General features: G+C 36.6%; 1 protein-coding gene across 2 annotated transcripts in view; it reads right to left on the bottom strand.

Annotated features, from left to right (window-relative positions):
- rnmt (RNA (guanine-7-) methyltransferase) overlaps positions 1-20915 on the bottom strand; it is a 31922-nt gene extending 11007 nt beyond the window's left edge. Inside the window, exons 1-8 of one of the 2 annotated variants that reach the window (XR_015516033.1) lie at positions 20853-20893; positions 20343-20509; positions 15314-15452; positions 15080-15202; positions 12704-12819; positions 11579-11760; positions 8936-9100; positions 8056-8173 (exon numbers count right to left, since the gene is read on the bottom strand). Coding sequence is in view for 1 of the 2 variants with exons in the window: in NM_001045000.1 (NP_001038465.1) it covers positions 8056-8173; positions 8936-9100; positions 11579-11760; positions 12704-12819; positions 15080-15202; positions 15314-15452; positions 20343-20509; positions 20853-20871 (1029 nt within the window). In the remaining variant the exon portion in view is untranslated. Of the gene's footprint in view, positions 1-8055; positions 8174-8935; positions 9101-11578; positions 11761-12703; positions 12820-15079; positions 15203-15313; positions 15453-20342; positions 20510-20852 lie in introns of both variants that reach the window. The other variant, NM_001045000.1, reaches the window with a different exon arrangement.

Below are 20915 nucleotides of genomic sequence, written 5' to 3'. Positions count from 1 at the left end.
TGCTGAAATATATTTGGCTAAACTGGCATTGGGCAGGTTGAAAGAACCAAAACAAAGACAGCCGTTCTGGCACATAATACGCATTTTCAAAGAAAAATATCTGACTTTAGCATTGTTTTTAAAATAAACAAGTATGTTCACTTAGCATGTTTCTTAAATATCTGCAAACATAATGGTATTTGTATGCTTTAGAAGAGTCAAAAACTCATGGCACATTTAATAAAGCTTACAAAATACTACACGTTTAAAGAAAGAGTATGATGGTATTTCTAGGGTTTGTTATTCGTTAGTATTTACTACAATTTTATTGATAGCTTATCTACCCAAACACATGCGCAACGTCTACAGATATAATACTGAGACTTACAGCATTCAACATTTAAAGGGGTCAAAAAGGTTTATTGATGTGGTCCAAAAATAAAAAACAGGTATTGTTTTGGTTCCAGGACAACTTAAAGCGAAAGGATTTGATCAACTTGACTACTGCAATTACATTTTCTGCTTTTTATTTGTGGCTTGTTCATTTAATTGTCTTTCTGCCTCTTTGTTACCATGTCTGCTCATTTTATGCTTTTCTTGGGGGATGAGAGTTCTTCCTCAATTTCCCAAAGCGTGAAATCTGGATTGGTGTGCTTGTCTGAGGCTTTATTGAGAAAAACGTGCTCTTTGAGGGAACACTTCAGAAGAGATTGAGGAAAGATGCAGACTGAAAAGCTGCTACTATTAACGCAGATTGGTCAAGGGTTACTTGATGAAAATGTATGACTTCTACATCCCTGTGAACAAGCTATAATTTTACTTGCGTCAAGCAGAGAGTGAGATGGGGGCAGCTGCAAGACATGTTCCAAATGAAGCATTCCAAATTTCCATTGGCATTAATAACAGTACAAAAACTGCATGGAAGGAGCTCTATGGAATGGATTTCAATGGCTGAGCAGTGGCATCTAAACATCACCATAAACCATGCCAATTGTCAGATAAACTGGAGTAAAGACTGTGAAAAATACCAAACCATCGTCAAAAAATAGCTGCGGCAAAACAGATAAATAATGAATAATAAATAAAAATGGTGTTGTCTCCTCATGTCAGCTTAGCCAAAATAACTGTGCTTGAAAACACTGAAAAAAAATGTGCATGTGCATTCTGAACGCAACATTATATCAAAAGCCTAAATTCCCTATTCAAAAAGGGAAGTCAAAACACTGCAGAAAAATAAAGCATTCCTTGCTTGCCATTTTGCATACCAATCATACTAATACAGTTTCTTCTTTCCAGGCAGCTCATGTTAAGAAAATATTTGCATATTAGAAGGTTCAGGTATGACGCAAAATTATAACAGACTTTTGTCTGTGCCATCTTGACTTTTCATTGTTATTCTTGTGCACTGACATTTATTGAACTTGCAGTCAGAGCAACCTCTCAGTCTCAATGCAAACTGGCACAGGTGTGAATCCTACTAGAGCAGGGGTGTCCACACTCGGTCCTGGGGGGGAGGTGTCCTGGAGAGTTTAGCTCCTGCCCTAATCAAACACACCTCAACAAGCTAATCAAGCTCTTGCTAGGTATACTAGAAACTTCCAGGCAGGTGTGTTGAAGCAAGTTGGAGCTAAAGTCAGCAGAACACTGGCTCTTCAGGGCCAACTTTGGACACCCCTACACTAGAGCAAACATGTGGAACACACTGCAAAAAGGTAGCTCAACTTTGCCTCTAGACTCTTGAGCAATAGAAACATGTTATTCTGAGTGACAAATATTCATTTTTTCGAGTCTGTTGTGAGTGCTTGGGTTTGGCAGGGGAGAACATTACCTGAATAAGCAGAAATGCTTTTTAGGGGTTAGAGAATGCTTCACCATGGCAATACTTTTAGTTTCAAAGATTTAATTTTGCCTTTCTTTTATTATTGCTGTTTTTTTCCTTTTTATGTTAAGGCAGTAGTTAGACAGAGCAAAATAAAGATAAAAGGGGTGAAGTGTGGAGGGTGCAAAGATATGGTTGGATGAGTTTGGCGAGGAAGACTTTGACTGGTCTACACAGAGTCCTGACTTCAACCCTATTAGCACCTTTAAAATGAACAGGAAAGTGAAAGTAAAGGCTGATTTATACTTTTGCATCAAATGCACGTGTATGGTCAGGCACAGCCTTCACGTGATCGCATAGCCCTCACCGTGGCTGACAGTGATTCTGATGTGCACTTCTAAAAAAAATTAACTACACGTTGCAATGACACATAGCGCAAGCTCTGTGATTGGTCGGCTTGGTAGCAGTGATAAGCGTGGACGTTGCTGAGAGCTTTGAGCCCAATAGAGCAATTGTTTACAAGTGTCGAGTCTCAAGAAGGCATTCCATATGGAAAATTTTGTTTACCCAATGATTAAAGTTGCTGCACGTCCGCTAGTTCCCGCCACTAAATGAGCATGTTTTAGGTACTTGTAGCGTTCGGGGGAAAAAAATACACCCGTGAAGAAACTTAACACAGAGGAACAGAAAACCTACTGCCAGCTAGGGTTTCGAAAGTGTTATTGCAGAGCAACACTAACCTCATGCAGAAGTATAAATGCATGGCTACGCAAATGGCTTGCACCATGGGTCATGCCGATTACTCGACGCAATGAAGTATAAATCAGCCTTAAGCTGGCTGCTAACAGGTAGCAACCCAGGGACAGACAGGAATACTCAGACACAGTCACATTCCAAATAAAAATTTGGGCCTTGTCTTGATTTCTGCCCAGTTCTTTTGCATCCAACAATCTAATTTGCCCAAACCTGTGTTCTAATTAGTAGATAATCAAAATTATTCAGTAGTTTAACTTTTTAGCCCAATAAAGGTGATTTCTGAGATACTTTATTCTTTGTTAAAGTATGTGCACAGTAGAAATTTCTATAGTACAGGGGCATTTCCAACTGAAACAGAAAGTAATGTTTAATTTTAGCACTTCTCTTGCTTGCAGCAAGCTAATGGTTGGAGGGCAGTAGTTAAAAGCCAATCTCTCAAACTGACACAAGAGAAGGAATACCATTCCAGAGCGGTTATTTCACATTTTTGATTAGAGATAACAAAATCTGTGGAATAACTGTAGAAAACACTGATAGCCTGATAAATAGCAATATGGGGGAAGGGGGGAGGGGGGTGGGGGCTAAACAGCTCAATCAAGTTAGTTCTAGATGATAGCTGATTCATCAATGGCAAGGCAAACAACTCCGTGCCTGATGTATTAGAGTTAGAAGATCTGTGTGTGTGAATGAGTGTGCAGAAATGGAGGAGAAAGGTAAAGGCCTAGAATGAAATTAAACCAGATTCATCTAGAGTGAGAAAAAAAATACACAAATCTCTATGCCAGTTCACTTTCCACTGGCATGTTAATGGGATTAGAACTGATTGTGTGACGGATTTCTCACGGGGAAAAGAGGCTTTGAGTGAGTTAAATGTGCTCATTTGTGTTAAACGTGCAGTTATGTGCTGTACTTGATTGAGGACCTGGCTGAAATTATATATATATATATATATATATATATATACATATATATATATATATATATATATATATATATACATACACACAAACAGTATAATGCAGTGGTTTTCAACCTGCTAGAAATCGAATAATAGAATCATGGATTGAGGTAAAAAAAAAACAGTTTTTTTTTCAGGTCACATTCCTCTAATCAACACTATTTAAATAACTGAAACCAACAGAATTAAAAGGAAATATGTTTTAAACCACTTTAATATTGCCAGTTTCTGTACTTGTACAAAAGTTATTTATAACATTTATAAAAGCTATTGTCAAACAAGTATGATAATTAAGCAGGTATTTAAAACAATTTATCCACAAATATATTAGTTTTTTTAAGCCTTAGTACTATTCAAAAACATGCAACACCTTTAACATGCTATAGTAAGAAAATTAAAGGGAAGATACACACACTTTAATTATACATTTGGACATGTTTGTGTAATTCTATTTATTGAATGTAGCATAATTCTTACTCATTGCATACTTCCTAACTACCAATTTTATAGTATTATAGATGTGTTCAGGTGTTCATGAAAAAAACATATCTTTTAAAATGGAGTGGACAGTAGTTTTTTATTCAGTCAATGTAAAACCCAAATAGAACCTTTATGGCCGGTACACACCTAGCCAAAGGCAAAGGCTGCGTCCGAAACCGCATACTTCCATACTATATAGTACGCCAAAATCAGTATGCGAGCCGAGTAGTATGTCCGAATTCATAGAATTCGAAAATCAGTATGCGAGAAGTACCCGGATGACTTACTACTTCCGGCGAGATTCCGAAGTGCGCATCCCATGCATGCTGCGCTATCCCATGATGCCCCGTTAGCGAATTCATGAATGGAAGTAAAGCGACGCAACTGACGCAGGTAGGTCACGTGACCATGACAAAATGGCGGATGTAGTACGTCCGAATTCCATTTATACTTTTCACATTCATACTGTATAGAACGTACTTTTCTAACGGCCGAGTAGTACGTTTAAATTCAAAGGCAGTACCTACTATGTAGTAGGCGGTTTCGGACGCAGCCAAACAACTAGCACCAATGAAACCCAACTGTGTTGTTGCCTCGCACTGGTCTACGTCTGGTCCCGCCTGGACTAAAAAGCTGCATGTAAACACACCAAACATATGGCAGACAACTGATTTAAGAGCACGTGTTCTGCACCTAACAAAACTTCTGATTGTATAAACAATTACTATGATAATGGTACTGAACACTGCTTTGTCACTCACCACAGAAAGATTAGCTCCTGCAAAATTGTCTGATAATCTAATTGTCCATATCATTTGCATATATTCTAGAACTCTAGCAAAATCACAGCCAAATCAACTAGCCAGATCAAACAGCCCTTAGAGAGAGAAACATGCTTTTGCTCCACTCCAGGCTTTGATCACATCCCCCTCAGCAGGCTCAATACACCACTCATTTTTCCTTATTTTAAGACCTAATCAAGCTAAAATTAAGACATTTATTACAAGGACAGACAGGAAACCATCTTAGACTAGCTGTTATCAAAGCGACGGAGAACTTAAATCTATGTAGAATAGACATTAAATTTAAAAATTTCAGAATTTAACAAAGCTCTATTGCAATTGGTAATTTTTAAAGTGGTGCCACTTTAAATTACTTTTGATTACTAGATCACAAATAATCAAAACCATTTATAAGAACAAATGTACAAACTTAATAAAATTGCACTAAATACATTATTTGAACACTCTTAAAGGTACAGTAGGTGATCTGCCAAAATGCTAACAGCTTAGCATATTATCTTTGGACGACGGGGAGGGACTGTGTTTCAAAGCCACGCCTCCATAAATCACGAACGCGAGAGACGACAGCAGACTAGTTCATGTCATTAACTAGTTAGAAGAGTAGTTAGTGTTTGGCCGGCGGCGTGCAGGAATAGCGCTTATTGCTAAGCTATACTTGCATGCTATTTTAGAGCGAATATTCAGAGTAGCATGGTAAACAGTATAGGAAGGCTGTCGTTGTTCAAAAATGAGCCAATGTGAATATAAAAGCAACTTCAGCTCAGTGAAACAGGCTAGGCGGAATAGTGCTATTTACTGATGCTTTGTTGTCAAACTAAATAAAAATCTACATTATCGACGCTGTAAAAATAGTCACATCAATCTCACAGGGAGATTTCAGTGGCTGAACATCACGACTAAGCATATAACCCATTCATAACAACCCTCTGCGTGACTAAAAGAGTTTTAAAACAGAACATCACCTGTCTAACAGAAATACTTCAGCCATGGTGCCACCGTCCTTCCTCCAGCTTGCGGAAGTTACTCCAATATTGATTCAGGAGTTTAAAAAGTTTTGATCTGATTTTACCGTGACTGTGACTGGCTCGCTAATGGCGGATATGCTTGAACAAAGATGCACAGAAGCCCAAATCTACATTTTTTGACAGACAGTTATTTCTCGGAATTGTGGGAGATGTCGGTCTGACAATATTTAATTGGATGAACATTTTTTAGTTTTACTCCTTATCCAGAATATAAAAATACATATAAACACATTTAGATAATTTACTGTAACCCTTACTATTAGACTGTGAAGAGAATTTCAACCAGCACAACAAAAATGTTTCTGAAGACAATAACCTACTGCACCTTTAATATACTTAAACTAAAAATAGCAATATTCAACATTACATAACCAGACCAAGAGAGTCAAGGCAGATTACAACTTTGACAATGTCATCAATCATTCATCAAGAAGGGCCAAAACTATTAAATGGACAGCCATAAAGTGGTACAGCACATCAATCCATCTTGCTGAAAGTTAAAATTCAAACACTATTTTCTGTCTTTTTAATTAATACATTGATTTAATGATAATTTAAGACATAATAAACATTCATTCTACTTTGAGTTAGTCCCTGATTTATCAGGGGTCGCCACAGCGGAATGAACCACCAACTATTACAGCATATATTTTACACAGCAGATGACTTTCCAGTCGCAACCCAGTACTGGGAAACACCCATACACACTCTTTCACACTCATACACGAGGGTCAATTTAGTTTATTCAATTCACCTACAGTGCTCGGCATATATAAGTACATCCTTCCTAAATCTCTTTTGTAAATTAATATATTTAATAGGAAGCTATACAATATTATATTTGTGCATATACATTACATTAGTCAGTACTAAAATCAAATCTGGAGCTTATCTAACAAAATAACTTGCAATAATGGTCCAAAAACTAGTACACCCAAATTTTGTTAAAATTTTGTAGGTTATATATTCTTTTCCTTTTGCAATATTTAGCTTGAATTTAACTGTATTATCTTTAAATTTCTAAAAAGGTTCGGAGACTAAAATATTATTGAATAAATACATCCGTTTAATAAATCTGTTTTGTTTAAATGCATTAAAATACGTTGTCTATATTCACTGAGAAATGGATAAAAATGTTCCTTTTCGAAATGGGGTATACTCAATTCTGCTGAGCACTGTATACCACATCTCTTTAGACTGTAGGGGAAACCGGAACTTTTAAAAGTTTAAATCAATTTAACTTTAGGCTTGATAAAAAAATGCAACTGCTGTGCAGTAAAGATTTTTCCTGGGAAGTTTTTACTTAATGTTTGCACTGTATGAAATGGGCAAAACAAAATTAATGAGCTACAGTATGCATGCTTGAAATCAAATCAAAGTGAAGCCAACCCTCAGAAAATTTAAAGTATTTTTTATTTTTTTAAAGGTTCCAAAACAAAATCATCAAGCAAAGATTTAAGAAGATTAAATAAACGTTCATTGACAAATATGTTTTTTAAACAGCCAGTCATCGCCACCTCCTGGCATAAGATGATAAGAAGTATCAAGAAAGCTCTGTAAAATATTAATATATTGCATTCCTTAACGATAAACACTTATCCTGGTACTTATTTAAACATCTGCTACACAAAATGTGTCATGGTTGTTTGGTTTTTCTTTAAAATTTCCCCAAAAAAACTTTTAACCTCTCAGAAAATACTCCGATAAAGAAAACTTTAGATATTTAATTGGTATTTGGACCACTGGGAACGCTAGATGAGGGCTTAACAAACTCATCTTTGTGAAAGCGGTAGTTGAATATTTCCCCCTTGCCAACAACACATTTGACATGTTTTCCCCGTAGCTCATAACTAGCCTCTGCACATTCTAACTCATTTTACCAGCAAGGTTTACTTTTACATTAAATTGCAATGTTTTTATTTATAGGCAACACAAACTAATAAACGTCTACTTTGAGTGATTACTGAAGTTAAAAGCCCAAACAAGAAATAGTGAAGTTACTTAGCTATAAATAGATATCCATTATTACAATATTTCGTCAGTGTTAAGCAACAGATCACATGATGCGCACTGTGATGAGGACAAATCATATCAAACAGTGCAATCAATAGGCAAGGGAATCATAAAATCCCCAAATATGAATGAATTGTGAGGCAATGAAAGAACAGAGTAAATAATCAAAAGACTGACTGATGATAAAAGTGTCTAATACACAGTAAGAATAGGCCCACAAACCTCCAGAGCCTGCATCCACTGCATTAGATCCTTATTCTTGCCATCTTTAACTTTCTCCTCAAAGAACTCTTTGAAGGTTTTCTTGTAAACCAGACGCATGTTGTACTTCTTTGCCATTCTGGAAAAGAAAAGAATGAAATTATTCAAATATATAACAATTCTTAGCAAATAGAAATATTCAGTGATTAAAGACAACCCTATAGGCATTTTTCGATTGGTAAGATCAACATTTGGTAAATATTATGTTATAGTATGCAATTTAGCCAAACTCTGAAATTGTTAAACTTTTAATTCAACCTAAAACAATCATTCATTCATTCATTCATTCATTTTCTTGTCGGCTTAGTCCCTTTATTAATCCAGTGTCGCCACAGCGGAATGAACCGCCAACTTATCCACCAAGTTTTTATGCAGCGGATGCCCTTACAGCCGCAACCCATACCTGAGAAACCTAAAACAATCTGCTTTTGTTTTTTAGAAGGTATAGTGCCAAAAGTGAATATTCTGCCATCATTTACTTCACTTGTTCAAAACATGTTGATTTTCTTTTATTCTGTTGAACACAAATGTAAATATAATGAATAATGTTGGGAGACAACAGCTATTGACTTCTATTTATATATTTTGTTCCAACTATAGATGTCAATTGTTGCTTTTTCCAACTTTCTCAGAACATATTGTTTTGTGTTAAGCAGAAGAACAAAATTCAAAAAAGTTTAGAATCACTTGAGTGTGAGTAAATGGTTACATAATGTTCTTTTTTGGATGAACTCTCCCAATTTTGTAGAATGTAAAAGGAAACTAGTACATTTTTGTAAAGCAGTTGCACCCTCTGCTGGACCTTAAGTGAAGAAGCAACAATTTGAGATGAGCCACTTACTCCACAAACAGGGGGAAATACACCAGAAACTCTGGGACATTGACGACTCCCTCCAAGCTGAAATCATACTGACAGCCGAACAGAGGATATTCTCCTTTCTTCTGGAAGGTCACACTGAAAACTTCATTTCCAAAACTGTTGGAGTCTGACTCTTCTAAGCGTTTCCTGTGAACACAAAAAAATCCAGATAATGAAATTAATTTTCTGCTGACATTGATCAGTAGTTGCATCAGCCGTGTTGGTTAGCATTGTAAACACAATTAAGATTACTGCAATGATATCAGTGTTTCTAAAGGCATAGTTCAAACAAGAATGAATGAAAATACATAACATTGTCTCCCCCTTCAAATTGTTACAAACATTTTTTTTTCTTTAAAATTGCTGAACACAATAGAAGATATTCTGATAAATGTTGAAAACTGGTATACATTCACTTTTATTAAAAATATATACAAGTTAGTGACTGCTGGTTTCCAATATTTAACTTATCTTCTTTTGTGTTCAACGGAATAAAAAAAATTAAAAGGTTTGCAACAAGTGGAGGAAATTATGACAATTTATTGGGTGACCTAACCCTTTAATCTGATGATTTTATTATAAATAAATATAAATGCTTCTCTGACTTAAACATCAGTGGTAAAACTCCAAACTTAATTTTCATGAACTTCAAACTGAAGTCAATTTAAATCGAATCCATGTCCTGGCCAAAGACAGAGCTTAAAACAAGCATTGCTGTTCTATATTGTAACCACTGGTTTTGAAAAATGCATTACTTCTAGTGTGCGATTCTATATGTTTGTTGGTTTATTTGTTTTTTCATATGATAGAAGAAAATATACTTTAAATACCAACACTTTCATTTACCAAGGCATATTAAGCTGATCAAATAAGACAGTAAACTACAATACATTAGAAAGCAAGTATAAATGAATATATACAATATATTAAACGTCACAATATTATCATTTTTACTTTTTTATTTAAAAATACAGCCTTGGAAAAAAAAATCTTAATGGCTTTAAATCTTTGTATGATTGTGTACTTTTTTTAGTGTACTTGTTCACGGGGACACTAAATTCTATAATGACATGGGTATTACCTAGTTGTAGTCTATTCAGGTGGTTTACAAGAACATGTCTTGTATCCCGGTAATTCAAAATGCTTAAACATCATATATAATTAATGGGCATTGACATTGAATATTTGAATTGGGTTTTGGGGGTAAGTAGGGCTGGGCGATTAGGCCTAAAAGCTAAATCTCGATTAATTAACTATTTTGACTTGATTATGATTAATGAGCGATTACTTTATTTATTTGCCCTGATAGTTCACTGACAAGTTTTGTACAGTAAATATGTTTCCATACTACCAGTGAGAGGTTTTTAAATGTAGGGTGCATTACTTGATTTTTAAATAACTGAAGGAAAGTGACACTATCTACAATAATTTATTGAACATCAACATTGAACAACTGAAATTAAAAAACATTATTGAAAACCAAGTAAACTTATTCTTAAATTCTTTAAAAAAAATTATGGATTTTCATATTAAAAGTAGAAAATCTGCAGCATCTCTTCTGAATAAAATAACTCTTGTATATCCTGTAAATAATATTTTAAACACTGCATTTCTTGCATTTTCTGTAAATATCTGCAAATATTTTCATGTAAATAATAATTTTAAATGTAACAGAAAATGTCATCTCAAGGTATCTCTAGTGCAGCTTCCAATCATCGTCAATATAATGCAAATAATGGCTCAAGAATGGGTCCATCGTTCTACTTGACCAGAGATGTGGCAGCAAAGTGGCCGCAGAAGTATAAAACAGAGCGGGGTCACATGACTCCACATGCGCTAGGGAAAGTATTTGAAAAAAAAAAAAAAAAACACCTGAAAATTCGATTACGCTCTGAAAAATCGCCCAGCCCTAGGGGTAAGGCCAAATAACAATTGTTTTTTTTTACAGTATAAAATACACCCATGGACAGTACAGTTGCCTCGAACCGGGCCAAAGCACGCTTGTCCCCCTCCCGTCTCCTCCGATGACTCGCACTCACATTACAATCGGGCCTGGGCACGCTTACGTCATCGATGATGCGCTGGTGGTCAGAAGTGCTCTCACTAAGCACAGTGAGGATTTCTTCAGTTATATCGTTTGGGATGCAGTGACACGCAGTCAGATATTTCGCCGAACAGATCCGCCACTTTTGGCGCTCATAAACAATCATAAAGCCCTCGTGCTGCAGGAATTAGGAGGTTTGCTGAATGTGCGCAGATGTCATGCAGTGAGGGGTTTGCGTTTTTAATAGGTTGCGGAAGTTTGCGTTCACTGAACAGTAAGAATGATTAATAAATCCATATGAAACGGTCCCTTAAAAGTCACATCTCGCTTTCAGTTTCGGGCTTTGGCGCGTTTTGCACTCACACCCAAGCGTACCGCGCCAAAGCCCAAGTGAACCGCGCTCAGGCACACCTCTTCCAACCAGGCCAGGGCCGGCCAAGTGAACCGTGCCTGAGCCTGATTCAGCGCACTCACACTTCTCAAACGATCCGGGAAATGGGCCTGGGCACGGTTCGTATAGCATAGTGTGAGTAGGTCCTAAGTGTGTGTGTGTGTGTGTGTGTGTGTGTGTGTGATCTTACACCAGCTCATATGCATCAGGAGTTGTCCCGATGAAGAATCCTCCAGGCCGGAGTCTCTCACAGGCATTTCTCAGCATGGTGTCAGCCTGCGACTCGCTCTCAAAGGAATAATGATACACAAACTGACAGCTGCACACGTCAAACTGCAGCTCAGGGTCTTGCAACTTCTCAGACAGCAGTTCCTGAGACAGACGGAGAGTATGTGACCCTGTACTGTCATGTACTGAATGATGATCACAGACAAACGTTTATTTATTTTGACAATGAACTGAAACCCTCTAAAGCTGAGTTCGCACTGTGTGAATCTGGGTATGATATATAATCGGAGACACATTTTTAAAATCCTAAAAGATTTCTATAATCTTAGGATTAAATCTGGAGTTTTTAAATCACTGGTTTGACATGTTTAGCCACCGTCAATTAATAGACATTGTAATCAAATTCTTCCTCCGATGGAAATCTAACACACTTTCCCGCAGAGCGAACAGTCTGAAATTAACTTACTATATGAAACGTTCTTAACAAAACTGATTAATTTCTAGTGAAAGATTGGCATGACTGTATCTTCCATGACCATTCTTTAACAGCACAGATAGCATAACATATAGACTGTAATCAGAATACTGTCAGTTACAGTAAATAGACTTTAAATAATCCTGTAAAAGGTTAATTAAAGTGCATTGAGACACTGTGTGCACATCTACAGAAAATACAGTGTTCAAATTTTAAAAAGACACAGCATGGTGCAATGCAGTGCTTGTCTGGCTTATAACCCTTTTCTAAAATGTAGTTTCAATCAGGCAAATCATTGAACAAGGCCTAAAACGCAATGAGATAAACAAAAATGACAGTTCACTAGACATGCTAACGGTGCATGTGGTCAACTAAAATCTTCTAGTGTGACATGCAGATAATGTTCATCCAGTCTGACATTTATTTACTTTTTAATGCAGTGAAATTAGTTATCTCAAAATAAATTACAAAAGGTACACAATTCATAGAGTCAAAAAGCAGTACAAGTGTTAAGTTCTATCAAAAACTGCACAGTGTGAGTCCAGTGTAACAAATAATTTGGAATAAATCGTGTGTGGGTTTTAGTAGTGTAAATGAAGCGGTGGCTCATACCCTGCTGCAGTCTGCAGTGATGAACTCAGCAGAGAAGGTACGGTCGTTTGGGTGACCCCTCCGTCTGACATCATTATATCGCTGCTGACACTGCTCAATTGACACAGCAGCAATATCTGTGATAAATAAACACAAACACAGATGAGAGGTGTGGTATACAATATGATTACGTGTAAAGCTAGGGTAGTCAATGTTGTTATCATTATTATTATACAAGTATACTCCGGGTATAAACTGCCACAAAAGCACAGAAAAGTCATGGAACTTTGAAATGGCAATTTCAAAACCTGTAAATGTTTTAGAGGTATAAACTCAAGTGGTGATGAAAAATTCATAGACAACTGCATTGCTGAAAAAGTGGGCAGCTTTCTATGTTTTCAAATCGATTTTTTTATTACGTTATTTTTAAGCCATGATCCAAACCAGCAATCCAACATGATTAATTGCTACATAACAAACCTTTATTACACATTTTAAGGACCCAATATACAGGTGAAGACAAAATTTAATTAAAATTGTTTTTAAATATCACCAAAACGATGTTCAACAAAGCAAAGATGGTTTTTCTGTCTTTCTTACAATATTCTCCTCTGAAAAAACGTCTAATTTCTTTTATTTTGGCTGGAATAAAAATGGTCCCACTTTATATTAAGTGTCCTTAATTACTATGTACTTACATTAAAAAATAAACACAATGTACTTACTGTGTTTACGATGTATTTGAGAACACTTGTGATGCTTTTGAGTTGGAATAGAGGTTGGGTTATGAACAGGTTTGGTGGTATGGGTAGGTTTAAAGGTGGGTTAAGATGTAAGGGATGGTCAACAGTGTATTCACAAATGTAATTACAGAAGTTAATTGCAGATGTAATTACATACATGTATTTAATCAAGCATAAGTGCACAGTAAATACATGTATTTACACAATAAGTACATTTTAACAAACTATTAATTCCTGTGTAAGTACTTTAGTTAAGGCCACTTAATATAAAGTGGGACCATAAAAATAATAATTAAAAAAATGATTGTGTCAAATTTCACAACCCATATTTTAACAAAGTAGTTAAAATAGTAAAAAAAAAATTCTTTGCCATAAGGTAAATAATATTTCAAAAACTATTCTGCAAGATACTAGTATTCAGCTTAAAGCGTAATTAAAACAATTACCAGGTTAATTAAGTTAACCACTATGCAAGTAAGATTAATTAGGCAAGTCAATGGTAAACAGTCTTGAAAGGGCTAATAATAGTTTTTAATAGCTTTTAATTTCGTTTCCAATAACATAAGATGAGAGTGTCAATATCATATATTAACTACTTTCCAAACTTTTTTTCTTTTATTTAAACAACTGATTTCCCAGTACTGGGTTGCAGCAGGAAGGGCATCTGCTGTGTAAAACATATACAGGATAAGTTGGCGGTTCATTCTGCTGGGGTGACCCCTGATGAATAAAGGGACTTAGGCCCAATCCCAATTCCACCCCTTAGCCCTACCCCTCGTTTTGCGCATTCACGTCAAGAGGTAGGGCTGTCCCGATTCTCTTTAGCTTGAAGGCGCAGGGCTAAGGGGTAAGGGTAAATAGCCCTTCGAATGAAGATTTTTCAGCACCACACTCAAAACCAAGGGGTAAGAAAATTTCCCAGAATACACCTATCACAACGGCAGTATTGTTGAACCCAGAAGTAAGGAGATCCTCAACATTCTGACACTTGATTACACTCGAATACCTTGTCAGAAAAGTTTAGTGGCTGAGAATGAGCTTTTTACAGAGTCTGCTATATTGATAATGTTGGTTTTGTGTGTTTACATGAATATGGCCATGGTCTAAACACAGTACAGTTATAATCTTATTGCTGCATTATATAGTTATGATAACATATAATATGCCTTCAGCGATTTCCTGAAGATAAATACCAAAAAATAACACAACAGGAATAACTACAGCAGTTGCGATCATCTGATCTCATATGAAGCAAGAGATCGTAGTGCTGTCCCAATTCTTAGGGGTAAATTTTGAAGCCCTTCCCCTTAACCCTCAGTTGTAAGGGCCAAGGGGAAGGGTAAGGGGTACAAAAATAGAATTGGGATCAGGCCTAAATCGAAAGAAAATTAATGAATTTCAACAATTGATAAATTTACTTATTTGTGTGTCAGAAGTATACTTTATTATAGGATAAAATATTTCAAACTTGATGGCTTTACTGGCCCAAAACATTAGAGATGACAAGAATTAACAGGAAAGAAAAGTTGGGGACAGGACCAGGAAACTACCTCATCGACCGATGGAAGAATAAAAATGTTTAAAATGCTTTAAACAAGACAAAGTTATAAATCTAGGCACAAATAAAAATTTCAACAGGATTTTTTGTATTTACCTGCACAGACCAGTTTATCAATACGCCCTTTCTTCCATTTCAGAAGGTCTCCTCCTTTTCCACAGCCCAGATCCAGTACAGTCACCTCTCTTCGTTTTTGCCTGACCTTGTCCAAGATCTCAGCTGAGAAAACCAACACAGAGAGACCTCAGCATGGCTCTTGAGCACCAAATAAGAGCACAAATTAAACATGCTTGTTTTGGGAGTTAAACATAAGCAAGCGCTTCTTCTCACCAATAAGCACACTCTTCAACCAGTTGTTGAAATTGCGCATGTAGACTATCCTGCTTTTATTTCGTTCTGCCAGACCACACTCCTTAATTTTGTTGTAATGTGTGGCCACCTTTTGACTGTGTAATGAATCTTCTGTGACCTGCAAAACAAAGTGTAATAATGATGTACATTTATAATCTTGTAGTTTGTGTTGTATTGTATTGCCATGAAATAACAGAAAACAGAGGTAAAGGGGTACTCTTTTGCTTCTTTCAACAAGATGTAAAATACGTTTTTGGTGTCTCCAGAAAGTATCTGAAAGGTTTCCGCTCAAAATATCCACCAGCTTATGCATTATACACGACTGAAAATGTCCATTTTTGGGTCAGAGCAAATTTGAGCCGTTTTGTGCGTGTGCCTTTAAATGCAAATGAGACGGTTCTTTCTGACCAAGATGATGCTGTCAGGATGCTGATGACCGTTATTTGCGTCATAAAATTCTTGTGAAAATGGTCCATCGACAAATGGGAAAGAAATTAAATGAAAAACATTATATGCTGTAGTTTTCATTCACCATCTAAAAGTTTAAGCAAATAAGACACCCGAAATGTAAAAAATACAGTCTAGGTCAGGGATCACCAAACTTCTTCCTGGAGGTCCGGTGTCCTGCAGATTTTAGCTCCACCCTAATCAAACACACCTGAACAAGCTAATTAAGTTCTTACTAGGTATACTTGAAACACCCAGGCAGGTGTGTTGAGTCAAGTTGAAGCTAAACAATGCAGGGCACCGGACCTCCAGGAATGAGATTGGTCACCCCTGGTCTAGGTGGACAACATATTTATATAGATAATGAAGGGACAGAACTGTCTTCACACACTTTAGATCTTTAGATTCACATTTTAAAGATTAAGATCCTACCTCATTTTCAAAACACACCACTTTCAAAATGGTTTGAATGGTCCGACTACTAAGAATTAGGGCCGGGCGATTTTTTCGATTAATTCGAATTTACGTTTTCAGACGATTTAATTTTGAATCAAATCGAGAAATCGCGATTTAAAAAAAATATATATTTAATACATTATAATGGCACCAATGCGCTTTGGTTCACTCTCTGTATGAAGCAGGAAGCACACCAGAAGCGCCTCTCGGCGACGCGCCGCACAACACCATGCAGCGCCATAGATTTTAGAACTCTAAACAGGTTTCTATACACACACCAGCGCCGCCCAGCCACGATTCACGAAGCAGTTTATATTTTAGCCGCGCCACAGAGCGCCATCTGATTAGTGTTACGTTAAATATCATGCGAATGTGCGTGTTTGGTATGTGATAGTTTAAACTGTCATGTGCGCGCCGTGTCGCAGCGCTTCTGGTGTGCGACCTGCTTGACTGCCTGTTAAAGCGTGAAGTCATGTAGGATTTAACTTGTTGCATTAGTCTGAGTCACGTCTGTGTGGATTGTCAAGACATATTCCCTCATCAAGTCGATAAACTCGATCTCAACATGTATGAAGGACGTAAAAGCCTGCCATGTGAAAAACCGCGCCGATCTTTTGGTTTGAACACGAGCAGAGGTGAGGAACTATAGCAGTGAAAATGAAAGTACCCGCCCCCATGACGTCATTTAGTGGACCTAGTTGAAAACCAGACAGATCAGGCAGCATAATACACAGAGTGGAGCAAAGCGCATCTAATGATCGGTATTTAAAAGGGGGAAAAAAGAAAAATAGATTAAATATATTAATTTATATTAGACACAAATCTGGTACTTGTATTTGCTCCTGCTATACGTATACAACTTCACACATTGGGTTAAATTAGGCTTAACAGTTTCCATGTTCAGTCCTTTTCTTCCACTGTATCTTTTTAATAAAAAGGCAGCAGCTTTACAACCTGTCATTTATTCAGAAGACAAAGTCAAAGCCGAGCTGACTGCCAATCTTTCCTAGACTCAGCAAAATTTGCAAAAAATACCCCTGTATTCCGGGAACTGCAATATTTACACAAATATTTCTTATTCAAATCTTCAGCAACGCTATTTAACTCGTGAATTTGTTTTACATTTATTTACACCTTGACCAATTTTTGTATGACATGGCCATTAAAAATGCAATGTTCCTTAACCAGATGGTTTTTCAAGTTACTTTTAAAGAGAATGTTCTGCATGCAATAGCTTTATCTTGCTGGAGTTTATAGCCATTTCACTTTGCGTCAGGACACAACAATGTCTCTCTGTAGGTCTATTGGAGACATTCATAAATATTCCTAGCACATCTAATAAATGTTGGAGACTAGGCTTGTAACGGTATGAATTTTTTACGGTATGATAATCGTCTAAAACAATACCACGGTTTGACGGTTTCGCGGTATACGGTATTAAATAGTAATTCTCATAGCAAAGACCCTGAAAAGAATAAGAACACGTTTTCTGACTGAACAAAGGTTTTATTTCAACAAACTTTTGAAAGAACCATTTTAATAGAACTATAGAAGTCTTTTATAAAAATAAACTGAAAAATCTCCCATTTTAATAAATTAAATTAGAAGGAATAAACAAGCAGGGTCTTTTAAGATTAGACAAAAATAAACTTAAACTGCCCTTCCTTATAAGCAGGATAAATGGGAGACCAAAAGTGCAATACCAAGTTTATGGCTGTAAACATGTATTTAAAGCGTTGTTTTTTTCAGTCTAGGTTGTGATAAAGAAATGTAAGCATGTTGAGATTTTCAGGACCTTATCTTGACCGCTGAGGTGAGAGAATGTGTCCACTTGTACAATGAACAAATAAAAAAATAATAAATAATGTGTCAAAGTCCAAATAAACATGGTGCAAATCCTCAGTAAAAAAATAGATATAAATATTTACTATACTATAAATAGTTACATAACGAAACTAGATTCAATATGGAACATCCTTAGGTTTTATGTGCCAGCATGGATATGGTTGTCTGTGGATATGGATTTGGATGTGGTTGTATGCAATGCAGACAAACAGCTGCACCTTCATTTGCGTCTTTTGAAAACAGCAAGAGCAGCAGTTCATCTTTGCTGTGTCACTGTTTTGTCATGTTTCTGTGCTGCTGTGCATGCAAAAGTACTTAGTATGAGAATTATTTCATGCAAAACTTTTTTTTTTTGCGTTTTATTTAGCCGCGCAGAAATGTATGCCTAACCTCATTCCGTGTTGTTCAAAAAGCTCAGTTTTGGTCCACAAACAAAAGTGAAACCTATGCTTATTGGTTGTGATATAGCGAGTTTGAACCAATCTGGGCATGGAGGAGGGACAATGCATCAATGTATCATGTCTGGTTTGTCCGGAGACACAGTGACGAGCGTTTCTTTGTCAAATCAGCGTTGTCAAATTTTGATGACGTAACCGCACTGATTCCGGAGCCTCTGAAAGTCCGCGAATGTGATGTGATACAGCACTGGAAAGCTGAGATTCTCTTCTTTATGCCAATCTTTGAATTGTATGAATCGGATCAGCGGATCAAAAGTTATTAAACATTTAAGAGCAATACTTATTTTTAGCCGCGGGCGGCTGTCTCGGTCTTTAAGGGTTAAAACCGTTGATATGCAATTGTTCATGGTATGATAATCGTGCACGTTCAAATTGTGGTAAACCGTCATACCGGTATATTGTTACAACCCTATTGGAGACATGCTCAAAATATATATATGCACTAAATCGCACTTCAGCAGTGTTTATTTGAGAGGGCGCAAGAAGATCTGCGCTTGAGCAGCGTAAATTTGAGTGGAAGTGTTTCCACTAGGATTGATTCCAGCAGTGGCAGCAGGTCTTTTACACAAATCTACCAACTACCTATGGCATTATTTCAATGACAAATGGGGAAATGTCTTGAGTGCAGTATAATAAGTCAAGATCGCATTTATGTAATACGAGCATATGCCAATCTCTTTGCTTGCGCGCCGATTTCCTCTGCTCGTGCACAAAACCTTTTGCACGCCCTCAAATATACGCTGCCAAAGCGCAGATCTTCTTGTGCGCTCTCAAATAAAAACTGCTGAAGTGCGATTTAGTGCATTTATGTAACAAGTATGTGTCCAACATTTATAAGATTTGCTAGGAATATTTATGAATGTCTCCAATAGACCTACAGAGCGGCATTAATGTGTTCTGAAGTAAAGTGAAACGACTATAAACTCCAGCATGATAAAGTAGAATTATGGAAACTGTGTTCATCTTAACTAAAAGCTATGTCATGTTTGCTGGCCCCGCGCACCTGTCAGTCAGTCAGTATGTCACCTTATAGAGTTAACCAAATAACGCAAAGCACAACTACGGTTACAGAAAAATTTGCGCTGTTATAATTCACTAACCTTTTAATTCGTTTTGGTGCGATTATAACTTGCTATTAAAAAACAACAACAGCAATGACTGAATGTTTTGAATAAGAAGCTGTAATGTAACACTGACAGGATGAATTTTGGTGTGGCGTCCCGCCATGGAAGACTGAATGTAGCGGAAACCATGTTTATATAGTATTCTGAATCGCATAAATAATTAAACATCAATTGAAACACAACATAAAATATGTGTATAGCTACAAACGTTATTATTTGCTAATAAAAGACCATTGTCAAATAATGCCCCTGAATAGTATAGTTTAAGACTGGCTAGTGATTGTATATTCTTCATTTAAAGCAGCATCACTCAAATGTAATTTTTAATACACTTTTTGTTGTTGTTCATCTGCATAACAAAACATTAGCATCAGTCATGCTCAGATCAAGTATCTTGTCAGTGTTATACTTCTCAGTGAAGGGGTTTTGCAGGTTTTATAATGCATTCCTCTCCACAAATAGCAATTAAGTAACGCAATTAGTTACGTTTTATAGAGAAATCAATAGGGTTAAGCATTACTTTTAAAAGTCACGTTCCAATGAAATAAACTCTACTTCTGTGCCTCACAGTTTATTTCTGACAAATAATGAAAACCATGATGACCAAGATCACAAAAAAAACATTTTAAAACCAACTATAAAGCTCAGTACTAACATATAAAGGAAACATGAACTAACCAGCTTTTTACTGGGGGAGTGATCGTCATCCTCTTCATCACCGTCCCGCCGTCTCTTCACTGATGAGGAGGATGATGAAGTTGAAGTCTGTGAACTATCAAAAGATGATCCTATGCTGTCCTTATCGACCTTAGCATCAGCATACGGACTGTCCATCTCGAACAATCCTTTGAACACACAGAGAATTAGCATCTATGCTTTACAGTTTGAATTCGTCTATAAAACAGCGCAAATTACCACATGGGGAAACATAATATAAAGAAATGCGCAGAATATAGAGGTTTAAGTTGATAGAACACTAAATTGCACTGCGTGAGTGTTGCGTTGATAACAAGAGCTCATGTCAAGCGTTTATCTCGACACGTGTTTCAGCAGCAAAGAGACTGACTCCGGCTGCTTGAACTTAGTATGAGACAAACATTAGAAGTCATATTAAAAGTTTATGTTTTCGACAGCATGATTATGTGACAGACAGATCGCTGAAGACTGAATCTATGTTGCTTCACTCACTTGAGTTTTGCGCCATCATGCATCCACTAGCAGCGCTCTTCGCGGAGCTGTACTGCAGTATTT

This window comes from Danio rerio, chromosome 19 (assembly GCF_052040795.2).
Source record: "Danio rerio strain M-AB ecotype USA chromosome 19, GRCz13ab, whole genome shotgun sequence".
Taxonomy (NCBI): Eukaryota; Metazoa; Chordata; class Actinopteri; order Cypriniformes; family Danionidae; genus Danio; species Danio rerio.
This window is presented reverse-complemented; position numbering and strand designations above follow the sequence as displayed.